At 46.3% G+C, this 17,106-nt stretch overlaps 1 protein-coding gene across 2 annotated transcripts in view; it reads left to right on the forward strand.

Annotated features, from left to right (window-relative positions):
- The first annotated feature begins 8,859 nt into the window (after positions 1-8,859).
- The window catches only part of MAP3K9 (mitogen-activated protein kinase kinase kinase 9), a 54,397-nt gene continuing 46,150 nt past the window's right edge, over positions 8,860-17,106 (forward strand). The window contains exons 1-2 of one of the 2 annotated variants that reach the window (XM_075502899.1): positions 8,860-9,431; positions 15,023-15,436. In XM_075502899.1, coding sequence (XP_075359014.1) covers positions 9,131-9,431; positions 15,023-15,436 — 715 coding nt within the window. In that variant the 5' untranslated portion in view covers positions 8,860-9,130. The remainder of the gene's footprint in view (positions 9,432-15,022; positions 15,437-17,106) is intronic. The other variant, XM_075502900.1, reaches the window with a different exon arrangement.

A 17,106-nucleotide genomic window follows, 5' to 3' on the forward strand; every position in this document is an offset into this window, starting at 1 on the left:
GGCGGCGCGGCCCCCGGCGCCCCCCGGCGGCACGGCGGGACGTGGCGGGGCGGGGCCCGGCCGCCTCCCGCCGCTCCCGCCGCGGCCGCCCCGGCTTCACTGACACCCGCCTTAGCGGGGCGGGACTCTTCCCCTCCCGCCGCCAAAGGTTGCGTCCTTCCGCTGTGTTAACCGAGGCCGGCTTCTCGCCGGTGCCGATCAGTTACGGCTGCTGCCGGTGAGGTGATCTCGAGTCTCCTTCACCGGTAAGAATGACCAAACGTAAGAGCCGGAGGGTTACTGTCAATGTCGTGTTATGTCTTGCGTCTCCGGAGCGGGTCTGAGAGGAAGAGAGACTGCCCAGGGGCTGACACCGCAGCTCCTCCGCATGGGTGACGTTCCCCTGGCACACCCGTGATGAGACCTGCCTCGTCTGAGAGAGATCCTCCTCCCCAGGCGGCTCTGGAGCTGGTTAACCTTTCCTTTTTATTATCCACGTAAAGAAATTCTGCCACGGTATCGACAGTTTAAGGATGGATACCTTCTGCTAGCTTTCAAGGTCCTGCACTTGGGCCACAGCAACCCCATGCAGCTCTACAGGCTTGGGGAAGAGTGGCTGGAAAGCTGCCAGGTAGAAAAGGACTTGGGCGTGTTGGTTGACAGCTGCCTGAATATGAGCCAGCAGTGTGCCCAGGTGGCCAAGAAAGCCAATGGCATCCTGGCTTGTATCAGAAATAGCGTGGCCAGCAGGACTAGGGAGGTGATCGTGCCCCTGTACTTGGCACTGGTGAGGCCGCACGTCGAATACTGTGTTCAGTTTTGGGCCCCTCACTACAAGAGAGACATTGAGGTGCTGGAGCGTGTCCAGAGAAGGGCAACGAAGCTGGTGAAGGGTCTGGAGCAGAAGTCTTATGAGGAGCAGCTGAGGGAACTGGGGTTGTTTAGCCTGGAGAAGTGGAGGCTGAGGGGAGACCTTATTGCTCTCTACAACTACCTGAAAGGAGGTTGTAGAGAGGTGGGGGTCGGTCTCTTCTCCCAGGTAACAAGTGATAGGACGGGAGGAAATGGCCTCAGGTTGCGCCAGGGGAGGTTTAGACTGGATATTAGGAAATTTTACTTCACTGAAAGGGTTATCAAGCATTGGAGCAGGCTGCCCAGGGAAGTGGTTGAGTCGCCATCCCTGGAAGTATTTAAAAGATGTTTGGATGAGGTGCTTAGGGACATGGTGTAGTGGTGGTCTTGGTAGTTTTAGGTTTACGGACTCAGTGATCTTAAAGGTCTTTTCCAACCTGTGCAATTCTGTGATTTTGTGATTCTGTGATACTAGGATAAAACAGGCAAAACAATTCATACACTAAAATCAGATAGAAAGGAAGCATATATCTTTGCTGGTAGTGAAGCAGCTATGCTACACTAGAAAGGATAAGTGTGTGAAAATGGGGAAATGAACTTTTGGTAGCCGTCAAAACAGTCTCACTGTAACATATTTTACATATGCATTCGAAATAATAGAGGCAAATAGCATGCTAGGTTTTCCTGAAGCTTATTAGAAAATGGCGGATTCCATTCAGTGTTTTCAGTCCCACCAGGTACCTGTTTACAGTCCCAGGGAGGTGCTTGCTTGTGTTACAGGCTTCAGTCCTGTTAGACTCCCACAGGAGCACCATGGAGTCCAACGAGAGTAGATACTGTTGTGGAGTAATGGAAAGGCTCTGCTGGCATGACTTTGAGGTGAACGCTTAATGAGCATTAAAGCCGTGCGTGAATTATGTAGCTCACCTTATTGAGTGCTGGCTCATCGTTGCCCCATTCCCCGTTAGCTTGGCACAAGTTACAGAAAAATAGATATTAAAAAAATCTGAGCATTCAAAAACTTCTATTGTGACTCTTTTTCAAATCCCCTCTTCCTGTAAAGTCAAGTGTCTTACTTGTTTTGAATACAAGGGTCAAAGCTGACTTCAAGAAAGGTCTGATTATTACTTGGCTGTCCATAAATGTTGTAGGTAGAGTCTTATCTGAGACCTTTTGGGATCGAAGCTGAGACTCTCCGCTTCCCAGTGATACAAAATTTCAGATTCTACCAGCAGCGGAGCAGGAAAACTTACGCTTAAGCAATATATATGTGCAGAAAGCCTGTCATTCATACAGTAACAAATCTTACTCTTAAAGGCCCTTTCAGCGGCATAATTTAGAGGGAAAATACCACACCATGAGAAAGAAGGAGGCACGTATCCTTCAGAAGTTAATTATGTTTAATCTTATCTTTTGAAAACTACTCAGGTACCAATTAGAGTCAAAGACAGTCAACAGTCTGCAGTCTGGGACTGATCTGTGTAGGCTAACTCCGTGAATCATGCTTCTCTCATTCTACAAAAGCTTCAGCTGTATAGTGAACTTTACAGTGCCTTGATGGTGTGCAGAACCAGAGCCCAGCAATTAAGACTGCCAATTAGGGAAAGAAAAAAAAAAGTAAGTAGATAATGCAAATTAATTCTGGAGTGTAAAGGCAGACTCCTTGAGATGTCTGCGACAGAGTAACATGAAATCCCTGCTCAATGGGTTGATGTCTCTGGCTGTCTATGGATCCGGTGCTGCCAGTACTGAGAGACGGCATTACAATAAAAACATGATGTGTCTCTCTGCCCACACTTAACTAAAAGATCAAAACAGAATTAGGTCCATTTCCATGTAAGTACAAGGAAATCCCCTTGCAGTTGCCTTATGAAATATCGAATGACTACAGTATCATACTTAAGCTTAGTCACCAGGCAAAGAGTAGACGCTATATAGGAAAATCCAGACAGAAAATTTTCCGGTAAAGAGATACACATTTTTTGAAAGAGACTCCTCTAACTAATTCGGCTAAGGCTTTAAACTGTGATTGCAAATAAAAGGAGACAGCAGGCAAATGTTGCCTATTCCCTCAAGACAACATGGAAAAAAAAAATTACTACTGCACTGACCTAGTTGGTCTTATTTTAGATTGAGTAGATTGAGGTTTATTATTTTGAATAGTAAGTTAACTTACTGAATACAAATTATAGAAAAAAGACATCAGCCTCAATCAACAAAAGGATTATTTTACTCCAAATGAAAAGGCTATCTAGTTTATGTCCATAACTTTGTAATGACAGGAGATTTAGTAGAGTTATGATTTGGGTATAAAGCTATGATTTGGATATGAATGCTGGTATGTAATGGATGTTGTATGTCTCTGTGTTGTAATTCTAATGCACCATTAGAATTAGGAATAAAGTTTGCATCCATCTCCTATGGTTTGAATTCAGATGCAGGATTCTTCATTTTTGTGTTGTGTTTCTGAATGTATTCAAGGGTGGCTTCAGCAACCTGAAAACTGGCCCAAACGCTTTGTTTGACAATCTTAAAGTCTAAATGAAACCACGAACTAGTTAATATCTTGTTTTTGTTATTTCCAAACAAAACCTCATTGCCCTCACAAACAAGGGAGACTTGGTGATTCCTTGGGCAGAAGGCCTGGAATGGGAGCCGAGGTGCCGCAGGCAGTGCAGAACACTGAGCAAGTGCTGCACCATATGCCGACTGTGGCACTGAAGGGTGCTGTGCTGCTGCTTCATTTTTCACACAAAACATAAAAAGGAAGATCGAGGCCACCAGCACCTATAAAGATTTCAGAAACCCAAAAGGTTTGCTGTAGTGTCTTTGCTGAACTCCGGTGGGGGCGTTTGCATTCCACTGATCTCAGTTCCTCTATTCAAATAAGTTAAATTTTTGTTCCACACACTTGCAAAACTGTGGTGCAATGTTGCCAGTCTGGCAGTGCAGTTCTGGGTGTTCCTCTACAGGAGCAGCAACTCGACCAATGACAAATTAAACAAGAGCTATAGATGTGGCTTGGATTGAGATAATACACAGTATGCAAATGGTAGTCATTACTAAGCCAAAGTTAAACATTATTTCTGTTAGCTGTATATCTTTAAGTGTAGGCAGAAATGTCATTTGAAAATCTTCCTTTATTTTTCTTATAGAGATGCCGATAAATGTATGAATGCTTCATGTTACATGTGAAATTATACTGTGACCTGTACTAAGTCATGTAATCATTGCTATATTTTATTATCAAAACAAATTCAAACTAAATTTAAAAGCCAAGTCCATCTGTAAAATCTACTGGAAGCTCCCAGATTTTGGCCCAGAATTTCCACTCTCCAGTGTTTTTAGTCTTCTTTTATTTTCCAGGTCATCTGTTCTTATGGAGAAAGAAGATATAGCCATCTGGGAGATTAGCATATATATTTTATGAAGCAGAGTAGAGCTCTCTCTTTTACTGACTCAGATGCTGAAGACCCAGATTCGCAGCCTGCCTCCTAGCTAGCACAGCACAGTTCATAATGCTTCTGTTGCCAGTGGCTTACCTCTCTCCCCTGCATGAAGAACAAACCTAGACTAAAGTGTTGTTGGCAAGGCAGTACTGTTCTAAAGTGGGGAAAAAAACACAGTCCAGCTTTACAGCCATGCAGAGAGGCAATTTATGACAGAAGAATCCATTTGTCAGTGAAGCTTGCATTGTTCAAGGAGAGATTATCAGCAATTGATCAAACAAATCTGTCCACTGGCATGAGATACATCTCCAGAGCTGTGTATATGGTTATCTCTCTGGATAGAACCACGGAACACAGCTGAGATACATCCTCTGAAATGTATAAAAGCCAAATGAGAGCATTAGTGCTGGGTTAATTTAAGATGCAATATAAATTACCACGGGATGTAAAAGGAGTGAGCTGCACTAAGCAGATGTGCCAAGGAGCATCTCCTTAATCTTTTATACTTTCTTACTGTGCTGGTAGAGATGTGCTGTCACGGTAGCTATAGTTGGAAGTACAGTGGTTTTCTAGTACTGCGGTGCAGTTGGACTGTGCTGGTACTTTTTCTTCTTTCTGTATATTCCTCTTTCTTTTTTTTTTTTTTTTTAGCATTCTGGTTTTTTTGCCTCACAGAGCACAGAGACTAGAAGCCTAGAGTGCCAACATTTTGATATCCAGTGTAGATTTATAACCATGGACTGGCACAGTGGTAACATGTTGTTATAGAGCTGCTAAGTCCAGTGAGGAGAGAGGAAAGGCGTCCATTGAAAGGGAGAGTACTAGTTTAGTAGTCTGCACAAACATCTAGAAAAGACAGGGCAAAAGCTGAGATGATCATGCTAAATTTATATGAATAATAGAATCGAATAAGCAGAGTACTTTCCATAGCTTCTTAAAACAAGGGCTGGGGATAGACTGGCCTTTTTGTTTATCCTCTAATAATTTGTTGGTTTTTTTAAATGTACATGCAAAAATGAGCCTGAATTAAAATCCTTGGTCCAAAGTTCCCATTTTGGAGGAAGTTTGAACAACATTCAGAGTATCACCTGCATTTTGCAGATTAGACTCTCCTTTTCAAACATATTGTAACAAAATCTATATCCAAACTTTGGGAAGCACTGAGTGTGTATTCAGACACAGATTTTGAGAACTGGATCTGTTATATCTAGAATCTAATTCCCATTATTCAGATCTGCTGAATAATAATGGGAACATATACAGTCTTATTAGAAAATGCGTAAGAAAAAACCCTCCAGTGTAGCATTTAGGCTATATGTTCACCAGAAAGGCATGCACCATTTCAAAAATCTTTCTGTATCTTGCAAATGCTAAAATGTCATCTTTCACAGGCTGCATGCAGACAGTCTTTAATGTTCTTTTCTTCTGCCTTTTGCCAGTTACTGAAATATGAACTTAACGTTTACTGACTCTTCTATTTACCTTGATCTTAAGAACAGCCTTCCCAATCTGGCCAAATCTTTTCATTCAGAAACCAGTCTTTGACACGGCTGGTAAAAGATGCCAAGAGAAGTCTGTGAGAATGGGAAAATCCTATCATAGCTCTTCAGAGCATTTCCCTGGACACCCTCCCAGCCCCAGGCACTGGCTGCTCTGGGCTTCCTGAGCCAGTCACACCGTCTCTGTAGAAACAAACACACCATCGGTGAAAAAAAAGGAGAGGAAAGAAAACCCCCGAGATGTCTTTGAGAAGCAAAGCTGACTGCGTACTTCAATATCAAGGCGTTCCACAAGATGGCAGGGTTCTGTCTTGGCAGGTGACTACAGCAGGCAACCCCAGCCTCTACACAAGTCGTTTTTCTCCCATCATAGTTTTCACTGTCGGTGGTATAACTCTGTACTTTAAGTCTTTTAGTGTTCTATAGCAGTGATCAAAATAAGTCGTTTTTCAGCTGAAAGACAGGAGACCTCTTTTTTCTTACGTCTCACTAAAATTTTTACATTTTTATATTTTTTAAAGCATAATATTCACATAAAGCATAGTAATTCCCCACTGTGTGAATTAAAGAAATAATTATTCTCTCTAAATAAAATTGTACAGAAAAGTATTGCATGCAACTGAGGCTGTTTTAACTAGGGACATTAACAGCAGTCCTTCAGATTCCATCTCAATCATCCATTATTTGAACTCCAAAAATTATGAATACAGCTATTTGTTACCCCTCAGCTTCATGACCAAGACAAGGTAACCTAACTCTGGGCTGTTGCTGAAAGGGCCAGGTCTGCTGTCCCTTTCACCTGTCCTGTCCTGCTTCCTTACGTTGTGCTGGCTTTAATGACTGTGTGTACAGTCCTAACACAAGTCAGATCAACCTAAAAAGCTGACTGAAAACTAGCTGCTTTTACTTGGCGACTTAGCTTTCAATTAGATCAACGAGCTGCAATGACTCTACAGCCATGCAGTCACTACTGCTGCAATCAGGAAAGCAGGTCAAGCATGTGACAAGGGGCAGGAAAGTCCCTTTCAGCAACAGAGTAATACTGGATAAGCTTATGCTAATTGTGAAAACACACCCTTAAGTAACAAAAGAATAGTGGAGAAGGTGCATCCTCAGCTCCACCCTCACTGGCAGGAGGAGATGGAGATACAGGAGAAAATCTGATGCTCATTTCTTAGACAAGTTCAATTTGAAAACTAGGGCTGCAGTATGCCCAAATTGAGGTGTTGTGTTAGTTCCAACCTCAACTATATATATTTTGCTCTGTAATTTATTTATAAAATGAGGATATTAGTATGACAACTCTTTCTAAGCAAGGTGCTTTTGGCTTCTGTCAGAAATAAAGGCTGTGAAGTTTGTGAAAAAAGAAAGGAACTAGAAAAATTTCAGTTCCCTACAGGGTTCTCTGCAATACTTGTTACTAAGTTTCAGTTGGGTGGAGGTGTTTTCCCAGAAAACAGACAAGCAAATGCAAGTATTTTACAAACAACAATAAGGGTTTCGAATGACCTCTTTAACTCAGAGCACACTATTCTTAAGATCTTCATCATTATTTTTAAAGCCAAAACCCTGGTGCTTCCTAAGTGCAGCAGCATAGTGCTAACAGAGAGGTAGATAAATAGATAGACAAAGCCCCCCTGCACAACATTTGAGAACTATGAGCAGTTACTCTGTACATAAAACAAAACAAATGCCTCACTAGGGAATGGAGAATTTTGTAAAATTTCATCTTGCAGAGGAGAATTGTGCAACTCCGTTACAAAACACTAAAGAAAAACTAAGCCCAAGATCTTATGTAAGTGGGAAGACATCATGTGTGGTCAGGGTACCTGGGATTCTCATTCAGCATCAGTGGGCTTTGTTACCATGAAGTATGAACAGATACTTTTCATTTCCAGTTTTACCACTGAAAATCGAATGAGAATCTTAAAGAAAGCTGGAGTGAAACGGAAAGAAAATCTCCCATCAGTAAGTATGAACAGATTCTGTTCACAAAGTCTGTTGGTCCAAGCTGTTGGTTGCAAGAAGGAATTTCTATTTTCAGAACCAAGAAGGTATACACTGATTACAAGAGTGAGAAATAAATTCTGTTGTTTAGTTTTTAATACAGACATTCAGCAGGGATGCACCCATGTTAACCTTGTACAAAAATCGGGTAACACCTGTGCTGAAGTACAGGCTGACCGGCTGGAATAACTCAAAACAAAGCCTGTCCCGGCCCCTGGTTTGACTCGGTTTCTGGCCTAAGCCGCTGTTCCAGGCCACTGCCCCAGAGCTATGACGGTCCCTCGGGGGGCAGGAGGGACAGCGGGGCGCTGGGCAGGGCCCTCCGCTGCCCAGGCAGAGCGGAAAACACGCCAGGACAGGCAGCTCAGGCGACACACGGCACCACCCCAAATCCCAACCGCCTGCACACACAGGAGACCCGGCCTGGCTCAGCATCCCTCGGGAGGCCCGGGCGGGACGCCGGCGCCCGGGAGCGGGGGAAGGGCATCGACAGGCGGCGGAGCACAGGACGCCGGGCAGCGGCCGCGCCAAGGGACGGCGATTGTTGAGGAGCGAGCGTTTCCCCTGGGACCGCTGGCCCGCTCCGTGCTGCCGGTGGCGGTGGCAGGCCCGGCCCGGCCCGGCCCCAGGTGCGTCCCCTCAGCGCAGGCGGCGACGCCCGCCCCGCCGCGGGCCAGCAGCGCCCCGCGCGACCCTGCCCTCCGGCCGCCGGCAGGCGGGGGCAGCCCCGCCCACCCAGTCGCCCCACCCTCGACCCTCTCCCGTGTCATGCCCCTTTCCCCAGCCAATGAGAAGCGGCGCGGAAGGCGGGGCTTGGAGCGCTTAACTGACAAGCGCCGCGAGGCCCAATGGGAAGCGAAAGCTGTCGAGACGGGGCCAATTGGGGGGGACACCGGTGAGTGCGGGCTCCGGGGCCGGGGGCTGGGCGGGGAGGGGGCGTGGCCAAGAGGGAGAGGGACCTCAATCAGGTGAGGGCGGTGTTGACGGGCGGTAGCGGCGGCCAATGGCGGCGAGGAGGCGGAGCCCCCCCCCCCCCCCTCCCGCCGCCGAAGCTGCCAGAGAGTCAGGTCGCTCCGGGATGCGCGGCCGCGGCGGCAGGCGGAGGCGGGCGAGGGGGAGGAGGCGGCGGGGGGGGATACGGCGGCGGCTCGGCGGCACGCGCTGCCTGCCCTCGCCTCTTCCCGCGCTGGGCTGAGGCGGCCCCGCGCCGGGCCCCCCCCCCGGCGGCGGCACCTGCTGCCGGCAGGCGCCGGGCCGCATGAACAATAGGCGGCGGTACCGGCCCCGCCGCCCCCCGCAGCGCCCGGCTGCCGCGGGCGCCTCCCCCTATGGAGCAGCCTCGCCATGGAGCCCCTCACAGAGCTCAGCCAGGAGGGCGCGGGCGGCGGGGAGCCGCCGGGCGGCGGGCCGCTCTGGACCGCCGTCTTCGAGTACGAGGCGTGCGGCGAGGACGAGCTGAGCCTGCGGCCGGGGGACGTGGTGCAGGTGCTGTCCCGGGACTCGCACGTGTCGGGCGACGAGGGCTGGTGGACGGGCAAGATCGACCAGCGCGTCGGCATCTTCCCCAGCAACTACGTGAGCAGCGGCGTGCAGGGGGCCGGCCCGGAGCTGCGGGCCCGCTACCCGCCGCCCCCCGCCATACAGCGTAAGGCGGCCCGGGTCCGGGGCGGGGGGTTCGGCGCGGCCCCTGGCCGCCACCCGGCGGGAGGGAGGCGGGGAGAGGCCCGGCCCTCCTCTGGGCCTGGGGGGGGGGGGGGGGGCTGGGGCCGCCGGCGGTGGGGGGGGAACCGGACCGGCGGGAGCCGGGGCTGCCGGGATGGTGTGGGGGGAGCCCCGGCCCGGCCCTCCCGAGGGCCCTGAGGGGAGGCGGGGCCGCCGCCGGCGCAGAGGGAGGCCCGGTCCGGCCCGGCCCTTCCGTTGGCCCTGACAGGAGCCGGGACCGCCGCGGCGGCGGGAGGCCCGGCCCGGTGGGCAGCGGCTGTGGGAGGCCGCGGGGCCCGGCCGGCGGCGGAGAGGCAGGGGCGAGTGGGCCCCGCGATGGCCCTTGGCGTGGGAGTGGAGGGGGCTGCGGCGGCCCGGCCCCTCACGGCTGCCCCAGGCCGGCGGCCCCGCTCGGCTGGGCCAGGGCCGCCCCGGCCCTGTTCTCCGGTCCGGTTCGCTTTCCCATCCGCAGCCGCATTCCTGCTGCTCCAGCGCCCTTCTGTCTTCCGGGCTAGCGCTCCTCTCCGGGGAGGCCAAACCTAGCTCCGTGTGTTAGGGTTTCATCGGCGCCAGGAGCTGTTTCCCATTGTTAAGTCCTGTGCTTCCAGGGGCTGATAAATTTTCACCAAACGGCTGAAGCTTGGTGGCTAGGCAGTGGTGGAGTCGCCGGGGCCTCTGGTGACTCTCCCGTTAAGAATATCCATCCTTAAGGAGAGGTTGCTGGGTAGGAAGCAGTTGCTTTCTGCAGTGTTGATTCACTGCTAATACGTGTTCAGTGTCTTCTTTTCTCCTAATGAAAAGCTTATTACTTCTGCCTTAAAAATTCCTAAGTTGACTTGTGTTACCAGGTTGCTCCTTAGTCCTTTGCCTTCTTACAAATTCTGTTCTAAAATACCTGTGAATGAGTTTTATCCAAGTTTGGATATCTGGGCCTGCTCGAGGGTTGCTTGGCTAAGTTGCGATCCTGAAGGCACGAAGGGATTGGTTTGTTTCTGTGAACTTCAGTGCAGTTTTCAAGCCTTTGTTGGAGCCAGAGAATAGGGCCATTTCATCTCTACATTTTTTTTAGCCACTATGTACAATTGTAGAAAGAGAAACAGTGTGGAATGACAGTTTCTAGATCCTGTTTCTCTATCACTATGGACAATTCGGGCAAAGCTTTTTTTGGAGGGGCAGAGAAAAATCTTCAAACTAGTAGGCTTTTCTAGAAAGTAAAAGGAGTAAAAAGATGTTTTGTCCTATCTAGGACGTACCTCCAAGGAATACAACTAATAGCTTTTTTCTTATTCTGTGTTCTGCTTGAAAGCATTTAGGTAAAAACTCAGTAATTTGTAGTATTGCCCTTGGGATCGTGAAGGGACTAGGTTGGGCAGTGGTGGTGCTTTCTTTCATGCTGGAACAGTATAGATAAATTATTTTTTTCCCTCACATGCAGAAAACACTGTGAATGCTTATTAGGTTTTGCCTTTGAGATAGTTAGGAGAACCATTTCTGCAGAACTTCTTGAAGCCTCAGCTCCCCTCCTGTTTTGACTGTTCAAGTGCAGGCTTTGTAACTATGGATTCTCCTGCATTATTGCACATCCTGTGGTTTGAGAGTTCAGGAACGGTTGTGGAGTTGCACCTTCTCCCTTTATCCTTGTCTTTCCCTTCTAGTGCCACAACAGGACTACACTACTTATGTTCTCTCAAGTCATCAACCATATGTTCATGACAGGGTAGAATTTATTGCCTTCCAATAAGTTTTTAATATGCTGAAGGAGTATGTTTCTTTTTTGATAGAAACAGTGCAATTTGGACAGGGGGTAAAGTTGGTTGCTGTTGAATTGGATTTTCAAGTTTAATGTTAGAAATCCCCTTGCAAGGAATGGTACCCACTTTTAGAGCTGGTAATGTTAGTTTGATGGCTGTTTGGAATAACAGTCTACTGTTAACTTGCTTATTGGACTATGAAGTATTAAAGTTTTGCAGGAGTAATGCAAGGTGTCATTCCAGACACGTGCACCTCAGTGCAGAAGCTATTTTTAGTTGTGTTCCTAAAGTTTGTCTTCATATTTGATGAAGGTGTTGAAGGTGATGAAGTCCTAGAGATTCTGCTTCCACTGAGAGCTGTAGTAGCGTAGCTAGTAATTGCATGCTGTCTTTCAGCCATCCACGTAGCGTGCTTGAATCTTGTCTCAGTGGGGGTACCATGAATGCTAACAGTAGCCTATTGAGGCTGTCAGCAGTGGGCCAACTTGAAGGACCCTCATCTGTGCTGTGGGCTCTTACACACTACAGACTGAATTAAATAGCTTAATCATATGGTATAAGAAATGCTGATTAAACAGCAACTACTTTGCAGTTGTCAACATGGCCACTCCTTCATGGTGTGCAGGTTCTGTAATTCCTTGTTGGTCCCCAGACGAACAACAGCATGTCCGTTCTTAAATTCTAAGGCAAAAAACGTATGTTAAACATTCCTGTTGCCCTTACGGTCCAGTACATCCTGTCTGCCAAATTAAACTGGAGTTCAGAAAAGGGGTTAGTGTGTTTAGAAAGGTGAAGAAAAATAAGTATTTTGTGCACAAATGTAGCTGTATAACTCTGTCTGTGAAAATGAAGAAACTAATTAAACACAAAATACCTTTAAAAAAACCAAACAAAACTTTTCTAAGGATGAGTTGGTTTTTTTCTGAGTAAGCTACCCATGAGGGCAAGCTGGCTGGTCTGCCTTAGAGAAACGTACATTTTCAAAGTAAAGCTAAGGTCGTAGTTGCAAATAAAAGAAAACTTTCTTTGCAAAATCACTTGCAGTGTAACACATTAAGCTTCATCTGGAAGCATAAATCTCCCCATTTTACGTCCCAGAGTGGTTCATTGGTGCACCCAGCAGGGGTACGTTTTTTCTGCCGTGCAGTGGGTGACAGCATACAGGAAGAGTTTTGCTTGCCATGTCTCCGGTTTTCCTTTGCCCGTCTCCCTCTTCTGCCTCCCACCTGCCTGTCGCACTTCTTTTCTGCATCAGGAGCTGGGCGAAGCCGGGGCCGGGGCGGGGGCCGGGGCCGGGGCCGCGGCCGGGCGCTGCCCGCGGGGCCGGGCCGCCGCTGCCGCCGCCGCCGTGCCGGAGCTGTCCCTTCAGCACCGCCGGCCCTGCCCGCCGCCGCCGCGCCGCTCCCCCGCCGAGCTGCGGGCCAGCGGGGAGCGCTCGCTCAGCCTGTCTTTAACGCCTTCCGAATCCTTGAAATGGCCGAGGAAAACGCGGGTTGTGAACACCACCAGCATGTGGTGTGCCGGGAGTTCGGGGGACGGTCTGTCGAGCTTGCTTTGTGGCTTACGCGTTTGTTCGTTTTCAGTCTTTTAATTGACCTTGTCCCTGGGAGGAGGCTAAGTGAGCGTTCCAGCGGTGCTGAAATTCTACTGACTGAAGGTGATGGGACTCGGCATCTGGTTTCTTTAGCTATTTTATCAGTGAGAAATACCAGAGCAGCTCCTTTTGTGTATTCTCAGTGACAGGGCGGTCTCATATCTGGAGTTACTATTACAGTCTTGTTCTAAAATGTCAGTGTTTCTGGTCAGAATCTACTCCCTCGTCTTTTCTAGTAGTCTGTCGCTCATGACCATTTGAACACCAAGGCTGCTACTGTAGGAGTGAAACCTTCCTTGGTGTGTTAATCCTTGAAGTTCAGAGCATTCCCCAAAAGATGTACTCACAGTAACAGACAAATACATTATTTTTGTGTTCTGGACTGGAAAGGGCCTTTCCTCCTTTTGGAAGACTTTCCTGGTCGGTTTTCTATCTTGCTTCCCATTAAGCTTTTGTTCATGGAACACTAGGAAAAAGAACATGGGCATCCTTATTACACTAGCTAAGGATTTGGATGTATTGGCTGGACTGCATAGGAAGGTTGATGATATAGTCCCTATATGTAGTCAACTCCTAGCTCATAGGTTTGACTGACTTACAAAAGTAAGACAGACTTTTTAAAGTCATGTTCATGGAGGGTAGAGCTCAGTCAAAGAATAAAAAAGTCTGCAGCTGTGGACAGCAGAGTTTGTATTAACTCTATACAGTTTTGTGACAATGTCTTGTACTATAGGCTTATACTTAGGAAAGACATTTGATTGGAATAAGTAAAATATTTTACTTCAGTGGAATCTAACCTGCTCCCTTATATGTCCTTATATGACAATGTAATTTCTTTTAAAAACAGTGGAGAGGTTTATATATACAATCGGTAACTACAAAACCCAGTAATATAGTACAGTACTCTGAATTAATACCTACATCAAGTAAGTCCATTACAGGCTTAACTTCCTTTCTACTAGACAAAGTAGGGGAACCATGTCAGATTTGGCATTTCAAATGCAGGGAAGTATTATAAGTCTTGGTGACTTTCTGCTTAAATCCTTGCATTATGGTATTTTTCCTTTAAAACTTTAAAAAATTTATTTGATTGTAGTTGGTAACCACCAAAATATCAGACAGATGAGCATCAATGATATCTCACCAGTAGCCTACCACTACTGTAAATTCAGCTGTGTCAGCATGTTTTCTTTCATTAGTCAATATGTGGGGTTTCCATTCTACATTAGTCAGTATTGGATGGGTTCTTTTGGCCATCTGTGAGCATAAACCATGTTTAGTGTACAGTTGTACAGGATACATTTTCTCACATCGTTTGCTCCAGATGCAATTTATATGCTGAATTAAGACATCTGCATCCATAGATTTTATTACACAACGTGAAGTAGCCACCAGTTACTGTGGCAGCCTGTAAAGTATAGCTGTGAGTGCATGGGAATGGAAAATGATGATTCTGTTATTTCATATAATTTCTGTAATAAAAATGCAGTATGCATTAATCAAAAAATGTTTTTCTTATTGCTATCTCTGCATACTCAGTATGTGGTCTGATCCATCTGTTTGTCACACTATCGTCAGTAGTGTCAGAATTGATTAGCAGATCTCTTGTGGGGAACGAATCTGCGAAGCTTGTAGAGATGTGGAAGAATAAGCATGATTTGGGAAGGACTAAAAGATTGTTAGTAGCAGTTGAATAAGAGACGTTCAAATGAGGGACAAATGCAGGAACAGATGCATTTTGTGTTGAATTTTAGCTATGTCACATTAAGCACTGTAGTCAAGCCAGTGAAGTGGCTTGGGTGTGTTTTTCTTTTTTGGAATCTTGTACTGTCATTGAGGGCAGGAAATGAGGGTTTATCCTTAAGGGGGTATCAGTGTTATAAGGTTTTAAGTGTGTTAAGAGGAGGCTATTTTATTAAGTGTGTCATTCACCACCATTAGGTCAAATTCATCACCGATCACAGTGAGTACTTCATACAGCTTTTATGATACTGCAAGATCTGTTTTACCACACTATTTGGCAATGAAAGATTGTCAGAAGGGACTACTGCTTTCATTTTTATTGTTTTGGAGTGAAGATTGGCCCTTCCTCCAAGGCTAAGGGTGAGGCTGGGCAACATGGACCTTCAGTTGATCTACAGGCTGTGTAGTTGCTAAATGTTTACTTTTTTTTTTTTTCTCTTTCCCTAGTCTTGGAGATCGACTTCTCAGAGCTTGTTCTGGAGGAAATCATTGGCATAGGGGGCTTCGGAAAAGTGTATCGAGCTGTATGGATAGGAGATGAGGTTGCTGTCAAGGCAGCTCGCTATGACCCTGATGAGGACATCAGCCAGACCATTGAGAATGTCCGTCAAGAGGCCAAGCTCTTTGCAATGTTAAAGCATCCCAACATCATTGCCCTCAGGGGTGTGTGTTTGAAGGAACCTAATCTTTGCTTGATCATGGAGTTTGCCCGTGGAGGATCACTAAATAGAGTGTTGTCTGGTAAAAGGATACCTCCTGACATACTGGTGAACTGGGCAGTACAGATTGCGAGGGGAATGAACTACCTGCACGAGGAAGCAATTGTTCCCATAATTCACCGTGACCTGAAGTCCAGCAACAGTAAGTGCTACACAGTGAACAGCCAGGGTGCTGGGATAGGGTTTTGGAAAGAAATCGTACAAAGAAGAGAGGGGTGTAATGTTAACTTAGCGATCCTTTCTTGTGAACCACTGTATCCTCTAATTCAATCCCAGAGGGGTTTATTTTTCTACAATATGGTGCTACAGACCATAGGAAACATGTAAATGCATTCACTTTGTAGAAGCAACTTAAATGATTGGATGCAAAAGTAACTGTAAATGGAGCATACTTCTCTAGTAGTTCATATATAGTGTCTCAGTTTTATGGGCATTTCAGCAGACTCCTGTGTGTTGGAAAGTCTTGTTGAACTTAAAATGTGTGTTGTCCTTCCACTTTTTGGAAGGATAAATGCTCCTTTGGAAAGATAAATGCTCCTGAGCTTTCATTGTACTTGCTAGATTTTGCTGTATAGATGAGATGCAAGCCTGTCTTCCCTATGGGAGATTTAACCCATCCCTGCTGAATTGGATCTTCTCTCTATCTCCCATAGAGCTGGTGTTGACAGAAACATTAACTCAGGTAAATGAAATGTCCCACTGGGTCCCCTTGTACACCCAAGATTTCAGCTGATGTTTGTGGTGCTTTACATGGGATGCAGCTGACCCGTTAGAGCATGGGGACTGAACTTTGGTGGTTACAATTGTGGAAATCATGGTGAATAGCTACTCTGTAATACTAATAGCATTATTGTCTGCCATTTGGGTATTGTTTTTGTAGTGTGGCTGTTTTCCCCAGCTTAAAAGTGCCTTGAAATCAAACGCATGCATAGAACATTATTTGAGTGTGGGAGCAAACTGCTGCAGTGGTTTAAAGATCATAATCTCCTTTCCTGATGCCTGCATGCAACTGTTTAGCCTTTCTCTCTGCTTGTCTATGTCTAGATGGCAAGAGCAAACGCATTACCTGTGTGTTGGCTGCAGTGGTTTAGATAGGTGTGTTAGTATGAACTCATTTTCACTTATGACTCAAGGTAATAAGAAGCGCTGTGAACTGAGTGTCTGGGATGCAGGCACATGTTCTTTTTTGCTTTGAGGGCAGTAATGTCTAGCAAAGAGGTCTGACAGATGGGAATTTTAAAATCTTAAATAGATTCACTAGAGCTAGCTTTAACCATTACAATGCTGTAAATTTCCAGGCCTTGCAGAATCTTCCTATGGTTTTTTGGCCTCAAATGTTGTGGCAGTGAATTTACATAGTTTTTGTGAAGGAAAAAAAAAAGTATTATTAACTCTTGTTAGCAAGTTTGAAAATAGTAACTATGAGAGCTTTCAAATTAGTTTCTATAATATTATTCTTATACTATTGAAGTTTCCCTTTTTGTTAGACATTAAGATTGCCTTGCTCTGTAAAGATTTCCTAGTATCTAAACTGTTCCCATACAGATGGCAGTATATATGGGCATATTGATAAATGCTGTCAAATGAAGGTTTGGTTGGCTTGGTTAATGGATGACTGGCTCCATCTGTGAATAAGAAATAGTTGCCTTTAAGTGTTGGGCCTTTCCTCCTTGCCTAAGAAAATATTTACTTGCTTATTTTGCTAACAGACCATTAAGACTTCATTGCTTATGCTATCTGAACATTTTTGAGGTTTAGAATGAAAGTTATTTCTAAGATAAAAAGCTGTTAGCTCCCGGTATTTCACTGTTC

Source organism: Mycteria americana, chromosome 5 (genome assembly GCF_035582795.1).
Source record: "Mycteria americana isolate JAX WOST 10 ecotype Jacksonville Zoo and Gardens chromosome 5, USCA_MyAme_1.0, whole genome shotgun sequence".
Lineage (NCBI taxonomy): Eukaryota > Metazoa > Chordata > Aves > Ciconiiformes > Ciconiidae > Mycteria > Mycteria americana.